The sequence below is a fragment of the Oreochromis aureus genome, linkage group 23 (assembly GCF_013358895.1).
Source record: "Oreochromis aureus strain Israel breed Guangdong linkage group 23, ZZ_aureus, whole genome shotgun sequence".
NCBI classification, from domain to species: domain Eukaryota; kingdom Metazoa; phylum Chordata; class Actinopteri; order Cichliformes; family Cichlidae; genus Oreochromis; species Oreochromis aureus.
This window is the reverse complement of record NC_052963.1, coordinates 29,583,390-29,596,355: the sequence shown is the minus strand read 5'-3', so window position 1 is coordinate 29,596,355 and position 12,966 is coordinate 29,583,390. Positions and strand designations below refer to the sequence as shown.

At 39.6% G+C, this 12,966-nt stretch overlaps 1 protein-coding gene across 2 annotated transcripts; it reads left to right on the top strand.

The window, feature by feature from the left end:
- Window positions 1–212: 212 nt before the first annotated feature.
- On the top strand, window positions 213–7,228 carry rfc4 (replication factor C (activator 1) 4). Of its 2 annotated transcripts, none has more exons than XM_031725908.2 (11): window positions 213–370; window positions 1,668–1,788; window positions 2,813–2,891; window positions 3,338–3,417; window positions 3,560–3,679; window positions 4,085–4,228; window positions 4,328–4,448; window positions 6,259–6,384; window positions 6,488–6,568; window positions 6,656–6,769; window positions 6,883–7,228. In XM_031725908.2, the coding sequence occupies exons 2-11, from the start codon at window positions 1,673–1,675 to the stop codon at window positions 6,973–6,975; spliced, it is 1,074 nt and encodes a 357-aa protein (XP_031581768.1). In that variant the 5' UTR covers window positions 213–370; window positions 1,668–1,672; the 3' UTR covers window positions 6,976–7,228. The 2 variants fall into 2 exon arrangements, with proteins under 2 accessions (XP_031581768.1, XP_031581769.1); XM_031725909.2 differs by having other exon boundaries at window positions 223–370; window positions 1,671–1,788.
- Window positions 7,229–12,966: the final 5,738 nt, after the last annotated feature.

Sequence of the window (12,966 nt, the reverse complement as noted above, 5' to 3'; positions counted from 1 at the left end):
ATTTGTTTATTTGTCTAAAATTTAACAGTTTAGAATATAAGCGGAAATATTGCGTATGAACAAACCAAACGAAAATAACAGGAAATTATGAAGGCTACAGAATGAAGAGGAGACAAAAAAGCCCCTCTCCCCCAAAAGGAGAAAGGGCTGGGAGGAGACGTGACTAAGGAAACAAGCGGCGTCCGCACCATATGATTGGAAATTACACAATGACGTCGACGGAAGTGTCTTCGGCTGCTAGCGCGGGAATACTCACTGACGCTGTTGAAGACACGGAGTTAAGCAGACAGGGGTCGAGTCAGCTGCCAGAATTATTATTACTAGAACTGCAGTTTTAGATATTCATTCACTCCGACCTTGGAATTGTTAGGTAAGACTTCTAAAGCGGTTCATGTTTATGAAAAAAGACACAAGGTGGCCCTTTGGAGTTAACAACGGGGCTAATGTTATTAGCTCATAGTAAGCACAGTGGCTAACTCACCTAGCCTCGTTAGCTGCCATGATAAGTTGTGCTATAATGCTAAAAACAGTGCCAAAGAGGACCGCATGTACCATTAGCATTTAATGTTCAGGGAGACAGTGTGGAAAACTTTCTTTAAGTGTTTACTAACCGCAGCTAACATGGGCTACACACTAGTGATGTCTGGGTCAAGCTATCTCTGCTGTTCAAAGTAAACTCCTACCATTACTTTCTCATTATCGAGCTACATAACGAACACAGTTCTGTCTGTTGTGATGTTAAATTTCTTAAGTGCCGCTCTTGCATCCCAACGTTTCGATGTCAAATTTTAACTTTTACTGTCCAACGAATGAAATAAGGCTGGACGTTAACGTTGAAAATGATCGTTATGTCTTTTTCCTCCAGTCGTTCAACCATTCTTTAAATGATCTATTAACTGATGCTTGTGCATATCAGGTCTAAAATGTATGGAATGTTCAGTACAATAGAGCGATCTTTCTGAGGCGTGCCTCTTCTTCTTTTGGCTGCACTCTTTAGGGGTCGCCACAGTGGATAATGTGCCTCCATCTCGCCCTACTCCTAGCATCCTTCTCTGTCACTTCAACTCTGCATGTCCTCCCACACTACATCAATGAACCTTCTCTATGTTCTTCCTTGTTTCCTCCTTTCTGCCAGCTCCATTTTCAGCATCCTTTGTCCTAGATATCCACTGTCTCTGCACTTGTCCAAACTGTTGTCAGCCTTGGCCCTCTCTCTAACTTTGGCTCCAACACTACTCCGTAATCAGTGGTTAGGAGATGGTGACACTAACAAAAGACAGCAGGCTAAGCTGGAGGTGGAGCTAAAGATGCTTTGATTTTCTTGAAAGTTACCTTAGAAGTTTAAGGTATATGCACCCCTTATTTATAATAAGGGGTGCATATATGATGTAGATCATAATTGGTTTGATAATTTGGATTTCAATTATTCTGGCGTGTTATGGTTTACTTGTTAGGTGACTTATCTTTGAATATTGCAACTTTCATGAGACTAGCTTGATTAAACAAGGCATTAACAGCTACATATGGATATCATGGTACAGGAAGATGGAATTCAGCACAGTACTGGACATTTGTTTGATCTTTGTTTCCAAAATATTGTTACAACCTACCTCTGTATAATTATGATATAATAATTATAGTGTGTGCATTTTGTATGTTCATTTTAGTAGTCATGCAAGCCTTTTTGAAAGGAGCAACAGTTCAGGCAGCCAGGCCTCAGAAAGACAAGGCAGTGGTTGGACCCAGTGCAGAGAAGAAAGCAAAGGCTGTTCCTTGGGTAGAAAAATAGTAAGTATGACCCACAAAGGTGTACTGTACACTACATCTGATTAACTATACAGATTTACAGCAACCTCAAGAATCCTTCGGGACAAAACTTTTAACCGCCTTTTAACCGGGGGGCTGTTCAGTATTGCCATAAAAATACAATATATATGTATATATTTTTTTTAGTCTTGGGGTTGATTTACAGAAATGTTTAATCTGTAAAATGCATAATGAATAATAGCATCATGTGTCTCATTTTTACATTTTGATCATCTTTTGATGTCACAGTGAAATTCAGGATTGTTTCTTGACTCAAGATGATTATTAAATCCCCCAAAAATGGAACACATATTTTGCATGTAAGTGCATTGGAGGGTGACCACAGAGCTACAAATACAACAGTTGGACGTGCCTTTTTTTCCTTCCCTATTTTTACATGAATTTCTGGTCCTCATATATAATTTTGTGAAAATTTCTGTAGCAGCTTTTAACTGACTGCCATTACATCACAAATTTATTATTTATATATTTATTTAATGTTCTGATGCAGTGCACTATCATCCTAATATATTTTATTCTATCAGTTATTGTGTAATAGATAGTTACACTACAGTATTTTAACCTGGTTCTGTCTTTGTGATCTTTTTTTATTTGTGTTCTTCTCTCCTTGTAATTTCGTTCAGCAATGCTTCTGTGATATGTTGACTAAGGACAATAAAAGAATCTAAAGTCATATTTTTGTAAAACTTTTGTAAAACACACAATTATCACCTAATAGATTTTCAAATTATGATATAAGGTCATATTTTTTATTTTAGAGGAAAGACGATGTGAAATGTAATGGATTGTGAGTCATGTTATTGACTTTCAGATTTTTTTTTAATTTAACAAATATTTCACGGTGATGCGGTTAAAAGTGCTTCTGTTTTGTTGTTGCACAGTTCTCTGGAGTCTATATATAATCTGTATCCTGTGCTGATATTGAAGCTTGCAAGGTACTCAAACCAGATTTTTTTTTTTTTTCTCTTTCTTCAATGAACTCCAGCAGGCCAAAGTGTGTTGATGAGGTGGCCTTTCAGGAGGAGGTTGTAGCGGTGTTGAAGAAGTCTCTGGAAGGAGCAGATGTAAGTAACATTTGGTTGTTCTTTTTTTATAGCCTCGGCTGCATTACTGCATTTGGTTTGATAACAATGAAAATGCCGTACACTCTGGTTTTTGGTCCCTTTAATCTTTTGATTCAGAACACAGCCTTTCAAGATCATAATGTGGAGGGTTGTTTTGGGTGGAAGTGGACAGTAAACATTTCCCTTATCTGACAGAAAACTTTAGTCAGCAGACTTCCGTCACCTGATGGGAGATGAGTGTGTTTTTGTTCTCGTGCATGTACCACGTATACCGTAAGAATGTTTTCAAACTTGTGTCAGATTGCTTTGTCACAATGTAGCAGTGTATTGTCAGATATACAGTATAAACATGGTTATTTCCAATATTTTTGTATTCAGGTTGTACTTGTGCTCATTCTGCAAGGCCATAAAGCCACAGTATCATTGGATCTGTGTTTAAATTGCAGCTTCCCAACTTGCTCTTCTATGGCCCTCCTGGAACAGGAAAGACCTCTACCATCTTAGCTGCTGCCAGAGAACTTTATGGGTGGGTAAACTCTATGTGTGGTATTTGATAAGAGATTTCACATCAGTCATTTCTTCATCATAGTTTTTAAACCTTTGTTGATCTCTCTCCTTTTTTCTTTGCACTGATGTTGCTCATATTTGACTTGTGTCTCTGTTTTCAGTCCAGAACTGTACAGGCAGAGGGTGCTGGAGCTCAATGCCTCAGATGAAAGAGGCATCCAGGTCGTCAGAGATAAAGTCAAAAACTTTGCTCAGCTCACTGTTGCCGGGACACGCCCAGAGTGAGTCAGCATTTTACAGTTTGTGATAATAACAAAAACAGCTAGACTAATTTTTTGTTTTTGTTTTTTTTGTATGCGGTTGAGGTTACTCACAGTGATAAATTGGTAAATGTGAATTAAAAAGCAAACTGGGATTGTTTTCACCTCTGCATACATCAGACGTCATCCTCTAATTGTAGAGCCAATCACAAACTGAAGAAATAAGTTCCTGTATGTACAGTTTTCCTTTAAAACATGCAAATATTTTTGGCTATAAAGGTAAAGTGACTGTGCGTCATAAAGGACATTTCAGTGGTGCTAGCAGTGCTCTGATGATAACTCAGTTTACAGACAGAACAGCTTTTGGAATAATTATTGAAATAAAGTGCCAAAGCTGAAACTTTCACTATTTTGCTACATTTGCAGCGGGAAGTCGTGTCCTCCTTTTAAGATCATCATACTGGATGAGGCCGATTCCATGACTGCACCAGCTCAAGCTGCTCTCAGACGGACAATGGAGAAGGAGTCTCGCACAACTCGGTTTTGTCTCATCTGTAACTATATAAGCAGGTCCGCTGTGGGTTGTTACTCAGAAACAATTAAACACACAGATTACACAGTTAACACACAGTTATTGTAATCCTGCTTGTATGTCTGTGTGTTTTCTAGGATTATTGAGCCTCTGACTTCTCGGTGTTCCAAGTTTCGCTTCAAACCTCTAGCCAATCAGATCCAGGAAGAACGTCTACTAGAGATATGTGAAAAGGAGAACCTCAAGTACACCAAAGAGGTAGGAAAAAAGAAAATGATTGTGCTGCTATCCGGTCTTTAAGTGATGACTTGATGAATCCTGCTTCTGGGCCCAAACGACTCAGCGTTTAATAAGGCTGTTGTGTTTTTAGCATGTTTTAATGCTTTGTATCTTGTTCTATTTAATCTCAACAAGCCCCTAAAAACAGTCACTGATCACTGTCGTCCTCATCTCTCTTGGAGATTCATGTAGCAAATAAAAGAAAAAAATAAAAATAAAAGTCTGCCCTTTCCTTTTGTTACTAATATAGCTGTAATCTTCAGCAGTGACAGTATCTGCAGGTTTAAAGATGATCAGCTGCACACTTTTTAGGTCCTTTTTGAGACTGCCGTAAGGATGTGTGACATTTTAGTCCTTCTACAAAATGTCAGAAATAATTAAATAGTTGACCAGTACAAGTATATTTTCAACACATTTATTTTACTCATCCACAAATACATATTGAATGTTTTTTGGTTTTCGTTTTTTTTACACAGAAGTAAAGTCTTAGGTATTAAAGTATTAAGTCTGACCCTGGCACCACCAGTATTTTAAGACTAGATTAATCTGCACACATCCTCCCCATAACAGACTTAACAGAAAATCAAGGTTTTAAATACCTGAGTAATTTGTGTCGTGCTCACTGTATTAAACTCACTTCCAGCTCTGTATTTTTGTTCTTGGACATTACTGAAGTAACTTTGCATGATTCACCATTCAAATCAATCCTTATTTGTCCTGTTTTTGTCCTTGCTGCAGACTCCCAGTTCAGTCCAGCCAGCTTTCTTGTGATTTGATTGCAGAGGCAAAAAAAGAAAAACATAACAACTCCCATTTTCCTGTTTGTTCACCTGCGCGGCTGTTAAGCCTGTCCACAAATGTATATGAGTAAACAGCTGTTTATTTTTTAATATTTAATGTTTAAAACAGGGGATTGTTGCAGTTGCCTTTTTTAGGTGTAGCAGACATCAGCCCCTGTACAACTAACTGGGGTTTAAGTCTGCAGTGTTCAGTAGCATGAGCAGAAAGTGATATGTACATCAGTCAATTTACGATTCAATGCACTGTCACTCAATTTCATTAAGCAATAAGAGGCTCCACCTACTGGTCAAAGCACATACTACAGTCATTCTACATGATCCATTTCTATACATTTGATTTAATTGTATTAGTAGATGATTATTAACATCCTTTGCTGGTGCTGCATTTTCAAATAAAAAAAAGAACGCAAAGTGTGTGAAGAGATGATTTTTGCAAGTATAAACATTTTTGCTTACCTGTAAAATATTTTAGACAAAGGGAATTTTAGGCAGGAATGTTCCTGCCTAAAATTTTGATTGTAACATAAATAGATGGATTATCATGACTGCAGACTTCTCTACATTTGTGAAGAGTACGTGTGGCCTGCTCCCGTCATAAGAACAATAGCACAAGGCAGAAGAGTTCTCAGTGACAGGCAGGAAGTGTTGAATATTCTTAACTGTATGATATGTTAAAAAAATGGCTAATGTAATTCAGATGCCAGAGGGCACAGCCAGTTTCCATTTTACTGTGTTTGGTCTGGTAATACTGGTGGTGTTCCTCCACCACTGTCACTATCCCTGGTCCTGTGCCCACCTTTCCCAGGTGGTAATCCATTCATGGTCAGAAATGTATTCGCTGTTGAAAAGAAAATCTAATTTGAGTGACATCTATGTGCTGTATAACATTTAATGTATAATCAGTTTAAATGTGAGTGGAGGTATAGCAGAACTGCAACTGCTTTCTTTGCACAGCTGGTGGAGTCTGATAACTGTCTTTCCTAATCCAGAGTATAGCAGCATTGGTGCGGGTGTCTGAAGGCGACCTGCGGAAAGCCATCACATTTTTGCAAAGTGCTGCACGCCTCAATGTCGACAAGGAAATCACTGATTGTGCTGTTATTGAAATAGCAGGGGTGAGCTGGACTTCATTTGTATCACAGTAGACTGCAAGAGATGATTATTAACTGTAGTTAGAATGTCTTTCTCATCTGAGATCTTGCCTCTGCTCTCTGTTAGGTTGTTCCTGACAAGATGATTGACAACCTGCTCCAGATCTGCTTCAGAGGAACATTTGAGAAACTGGAGGTAGCAGTCAGGGTAAGTGTTCTTCTAATAGCCTGAAATAGATAGTTAAGCACAAAATCAAAGGTATGGCAATCAATCTTTAATCATCTTCTCTGTCAGAACATGGTGGATGAAGGCTACGCAGCCACACAGATCTTGACACAGCTTCATGAGTGTGTCATAGAGCAGGACCTGAGTGACAAGCAGAAGTCGACTATCACAGAGAAGATGGCAGTAAGTCATATAATACGGTGCTGTTTTTTTGCAGCTACAATAGTAAGTTGGAATAAATGTAGAAGTTAAATCCTTTTTTAATGACTCGGTCTGTTTGTTTTTCTCTGGTTCAGGTTGTGTGTAAGTGTCTGTCAGATGGTGCAGACGAGTACCTGCAGCTGTTGAGTCTGTGTTCAGTCATCATGCAGGAGGCTTCCCACAACTAAATCCCCTTCCATAAACGACATGATCATCTGCTCCCATTGGGACCAAAGGCTTTACAGAGACACTTAACTCAGATTTATCTGCATTTGTTTGTAGTTTGGGATGCTTAACCATGGACACCAGGCGACAGTGATTATTCATAAACAACCTCAGAGCACTTCATTAAAAAAAAAAAAAAGGACATGTTAGTACTTATCCAACATACTTTTGTACACTTTTTGAATTCTGGAAAATAATAAATAGTTCTTTCTTGTTTTCAGGGGTTCACTGTTTTTATTCTTCAAGGAAAGTGTTGAGTTAACAAGCAAAGGCTAAAACTGTGAAGTGTGCTCTTGGTGCTTTCTTAACTGAATTGTAAGACATCTAATACAGTACAGTGCAGGTTTGATCCACCTCTCGTTTAAACATAGTTTTGCTTTAAAGGAGCCGGACTTTTATTTTGTTGCCAGTGTCGTCTTTTTTTTGTTTTGTTTTTTAAGCATGACAATCACCCCAAACGCAGTACCAGTGCAGTTAAAAACATCATCAGTCATGAAATTGGCCTCCTTAGAGCCCGGACCTCAACATTATTGAAGTTGTGTGGGATCATCTCGACTGAGAATGAAACAAAAGGCATCCATCCAAAGAAAAGCTTTGGATATCTATGAGGACGCCTGGAGAACACTTTGTGAAGTTCAAGTTCAAATTTATTTATATAGCACTTAAAACAACAAGTGTTGACCAAAGTACTGTACAATACAATGGGCAAGGCAATAAACAACAACAAAAAAAAAACAATAGTGTTTTAGAAGAGAATAAAATCATAAAAAGGAATAATAGTAACAAACTCATGATGAATCAAAAGCCAGAGAATAAAAATGGGTCTTTAGATGACTTAAAAGTATCCAGTGTTGGGGAGGATCTGATATGCAAAGGCAATGTATTCCAAAGTTCGGAGGAAGCCACAGCAAATGCCCGGTCTCCTCTGTGTTTTAATCTGGACCTAGGGATAACCACATGAAGAAATTACAAAAAAAGAGTTCAGTCTGTGTAGAAGAGTAACTGGTCACACAAATTGTTCAGTTTTTGCCATATTTACTTTGATTTCATATGTATTTGCGGATGTTTCAATAAATCGCTCCACCAACTTCCCATTTCCCTAGCAAAATATGAAGAAATAATTAATGGCTCAAGACTTTTGCACAGTACTATAAGGATTAGTGTGTGGTATGGAGCTATGGAGGACCACAAGAGCCACGCGCATCGAAATAAAAATTTCTGTGCTTTAATAATGAATTGTAGAATAAATTCTGCAATTGTAAATTCATTTTTGAATTCCAATTTAATAAACTGCATTTCAAAATCCTTTTTCCAATTGCATTTCAAAATCCTTTTTCCAATTGCACTTTAATAAACTGCATTTTAAAATCCTTTTTTCAGTTGCAATTTAATAAACTGCAGTTCAAAATCCTTTTTCCACTTGCAATTTAATAAACTGCAGTTCAAAATCCTTTTTCCACCTGCAATTTAATAAACTGCAGTTCAAAATCCTTTTTCCACCTGCAATTTAATAAACTGCAGTTCAAAATCCCTTTTCCACTTGCAATTTAATAAACTGCATTTTAAAATCCTTTTTTCAGTTGCAATTTAATAAACTGCAGTTCAAAATCCTTTTTCCACTTGCAATTTAATAAACTGCAGTTCAAAATCCTTTTTCCACTTGCAATTTAATAAACTGCAGTTCAAAATCCTTTTTCCACCTGCAATTTAATAAACTGCAGTTCAAAATCCCTTTTCCACTTGCAATTTAATAAACTGCAGTTCAAAATCCATTTCCCTTTCCTGTTCGCTCCTGGATTAGTTGCTGGATTAGCTCTTCGATTAACAATTTGCTGGAGGCTATTCAAATTAGCCACACCGTGGGATGTAAGGAGCTCTCTGATTGGTTGGTCGGACACAGGCTGTCTGCCAGCCTGGATTTTTCTAGCTCATAGCTTCTCCCTGCTAGGAAGCGTGTGTGCTTGTACAAAGGCCGTTCAGCGTCGGGATTTACACTCGGCTCGACAAGGATAAGTGAAGAATGAAGGGACCCTGCAGCGAAACGGAGAGCCAACCTCTGACTGAGTGCCTGTTTACACATTCTGACCACCTGTTGAAGGTAAGGTGCTAACGTGGCTAACGCTAGCATCACCGCACGTAGCCCCGTTATTTTAAGATCATCTTAGCTAATGAAAGTTTTACGTCGCAGCTGTAACGAGCTCGCTACGTGTTTTGTAAGCTGCTGTGCTCTTCACAAATAAAGCTGGAAGCAGCTCAGACTGTTAGAACCAGCACTGAGCCCTGTTACATTTATACGGTGTTAGAGCAATGGCTGCAACCTACAGCCTTTAAACTAGCGATTACAATGCTGACAGTAAACTCGTCAGTCCAGATGTTACCACATTACTCTATGGTACTTAGAGTTAAAACAACTGAGACAGGCTGATTAAAATAACAGCTGTCAGTTCTCTCATTCAACATATAAAGACTGGAGATCACACTACTGATTTCAGTTCATTTAATATGTGAGTGCACAGATTCATTCTCAACTGGACATAAATGATGATCAAAGGTTGTTTAAATGATGAATTCATCAAATCCCAGCCTCTAACACAGTGCGCTGAATCTTAGCTTTGAATGTCCAGTATATTCTAATCAGTGCAATGTAAGCATTCACCGAACCTATAGTATCTACACCTGTGTGGCAAATGTGTGGTAAAGATACAGATAATGAAATTTAATTATTAATACAATATACATCATGAAAATGAAAGCTGAAATTGATTCAGTTTAGTACTTTTTCTGTATGCTCTGTGATTATAAAGGCCTTAAATTCTGTGATATATATACTGTAAATGATTTTCACAGAGGTCTTAAAGTACTTAAATCACTGCTGATAGTCTGGTTGTTTATATTTTCACATGTTTTTGTGTCTGTAGGGCTGTTTGATGACGATTTGGACTCCTCTGGGAGATGAGGACACACCCACATCTGTTCCATACTGCAGCCATTGATGGTGTTACAGCTCTGAGTCAGCTTTGGGCCATCAGACGCACACACTGGAAAACCAGCACCTGGACTTCATGCAGGAGAGATGACCTCAGTGATGATTGACTCTGCATCCTCTACTTTACCTCTAATCTCTTTCTTCTTTAACACACAATTAAAATCACTCCAAAAGAGTGTAAACTTACTGAGGAAGTCTCTAACTTGTACACATTTGTACTTTTACTTGTTTTATGAGTTATTTTTAAGAAGAGTAAAGTTATTCACATAAAGTTGTTATTCTTCTGTATTTATTCTTTTGTATCATGTACCACAGTCATACTGAACTTTACAGACCTGGTGAATTGGAGAAAACAAAGATCACACACACATATCATTCAGCTTCAGCAGTATTTCTATTCATCTTATGAATTCCAGTCTAATGTCAATTCACTGAGTTCAGTTTTGGTCTTAAACTCCAGAGAATACCACCTGGTTCAACAATCTTTTTATCTGATTATTGGCAAAATGTTTTCTTCTGAAAGAAGAAAACATTCTGAAAGAAGAAAACATTTTGGGCTCAATTTCAGCCTCAGGCAAAATTGAGCCCAAAGAAACAACAAAGTTTAGTTCCTCTGGATTTTCCATGGAAAATTGTTTTATCACTCATCCAGGTGACTTCTCCAGTGTCACGGATGAGTGATGAATGTTTCTCCCACTGGAAACCATTGTGTCCAGTTAAAGTCAATCGACTTTTTTTAAGGAGAGTTGTTAGATGCTGTGCTCATGAGGACAATGGGTTTTAACTTGCAGCACAACACAAAGCTGCCATACTGGATCAACGATCAAAACACTTAATTGAGCAGAATTAAGGCAAAATGTAATATCCTCATATGATGACACATCACACATGACCCAGCATTGTTCTAAGAATGCAAACTTTCTTATTGGAAGTTTCCACAGCTGCCAGAAAGGGACAGATTTCTGGCTGGTCTTAATGAGTGGTCGTTGCTCTCTCGTTTTCTCTGGAATTGCTGCGCAGAGGATGTAACACCCATGATAAGCGCTGAGGTGTGTCCTTGTCAGAAATCAGCAATACTCAGCTTCCAGGTAAGGAAAAGTGGAACCAGAAGATATTCAAATGCATCTCTCCACAGCTGCTGATGAATTCTACAAAAACAAAGTTTGTTAAAAACATTTGCAGGTGAATCACCACTGATTTATCAGTGACATCCATTTACTCAAAAATACTGACAAGTGGATAACTAGGATTATATATATATATATATATATATATATATATATATATATATATATATATATATATATATATATATATATATATATATATAGCCGAGACTGCAAGACCAGACTGACCAACCTGTGCACAGCCTGGATTGATTACAAGAAGGCCTATGACTCAATGCCCCACAGCTGGATACTGGAATGCCTAGAATTGTACAAGATCAACAGGACCCTAAGAGCCTTCATCAGGAACTCAATGGGGATGTGGCACACAACACTAGAGGCCAACCCAAGCCCATAGCACAAGTCACCATCAAGTGCGGGATCTACCAAGGAGATGCTCTGTCCCCACTGCTGTTCTGCATAGGCCTGAACCCCTCAGTGAGATCATTAACAAGACTGGCTATGGATACCGACTACGGAACGGAGCGGTTGTCAGCCACCTCCTGTACATGGATGACATCAAGCTGTATGCCAAGAGTGAACGAGACATCGATTCACTGATACACACTACCAGGCTATACAGCAATGACATTGGAATGTCATTCGGGCTGGAGAAGTGTAGTCGGATGGTAACAAAGAGAGGGAAGGTAGTCAGAACTGAAGGGATTGAACTACCAGAAGGCAACATTGCAGACATAGAGGACAGTTACAAGTACCTGGGGATCCCACAGGCGAATGGGAACCATGAAGAGGCCGCTAGGAAAGCTGCAACCACCAAGTACCTGCAGAGGGTCAGGCAAGTCCTGAGGAGTCAGCTGAATGGTAAGAACAAGATCCGGGCCATCAACACCCCACGCCCTGCCCGTGATCAGGTACCCTGCTGGGGTAATAGGCTGGCCAAAGGAGGAGATAGAAGCCACTGACATCAAGACAAGAAAGCTCCTTACCATGCATGGAGGGTTTCACCCCAAGTCTAGCACCCTGAGGTTGTACGCTAAGCGGAAGGAAGGGGCCGAGGACTGGTGAGTGTCAGCACCACAGTCCAGGATGAGACAAGAAACATCCACGAATACATCACGAAGATGGCCCCAACTGACAGTGTGCTCAGTGAATACCTCAGGCAGCAGAAACCCAAGAAAGAGGAGGAAGGCGAGGAACCATCATGGAAGGACAGGCCCCTGCATGGTATGTACCACCGGCAGATAGAGGAGGTGGCTGATATCCAGAAATCCTACCAGTGGCTGGACAAAGCTGGACTGAAAGACAGCACAGAGGCACTAATCATGGCAGCACAAGAACAAGCTCTGAGTACAAGATCCATAGAGGCTGGGGTCTATCACACCAGGCAAGACCCCAGGTGCAGGCTGTGTAAAGATGCCCCAGAGACAATCCAGCACATAACAGCAGGGTGCAAGATGCTAGCAGGCAAGGCATACATGGAACGCCATAACCAAGTGGCCGGCATAGTGTACAGGAACATCTGTGCCGAGTATAACCTGGAAGTCCCAAGGTCAAAATGGGAGATGCCCCCAAGGGTGATGGAGAATGACCGAGCTAAGATCCTGTGGGACTTCCAGATGCAGACGGACAAAATGGTGGTGGCTAACCAACCGGACATAGTGGTGGTAGACAAACAGAAGAAGACGGCTGTAGTGATCGATGTAGCGGTTCCAAATGACAGCAATATCAGGAAGAAGGAACACGAGAAGCTGGAGAAATACCAAGGGCTCAGAGAAGAGCTCGAGAGGATGTGGAGGGTGAAGGTAACGGTGGTCCCCGTGGTAATCGGAGCACTAGGTGCG

What these genes read in the sequence shown, in the direction of transcription:
- rfc4 (XM_031725908.2), top strand. Translation starts at nt 1,673, where the DNA reads ATGCAAGCCTTTTTGAAAGGAGCAACAGTTCAGGCAGCCAGGCCTCAG. An exon ending in GTTCCTTGGGTAGAAAAATA is followed by an intron (nt 1,789 to 2,812) that starts GTAAGTATGACC and finishes AATGAACTCCAG; the next exon opens with CAGGCCAAAGTGTGTTGATG. An exon ending in GTTGCCGGGACACGCCCAGA is followed by an intron (nt 3,680 to 4,084) that starts GTGAGTCAGCAT and finishes CTACATTTGCAG; the next exon opens with CGGGAAGTCGTGTCCTCCTT.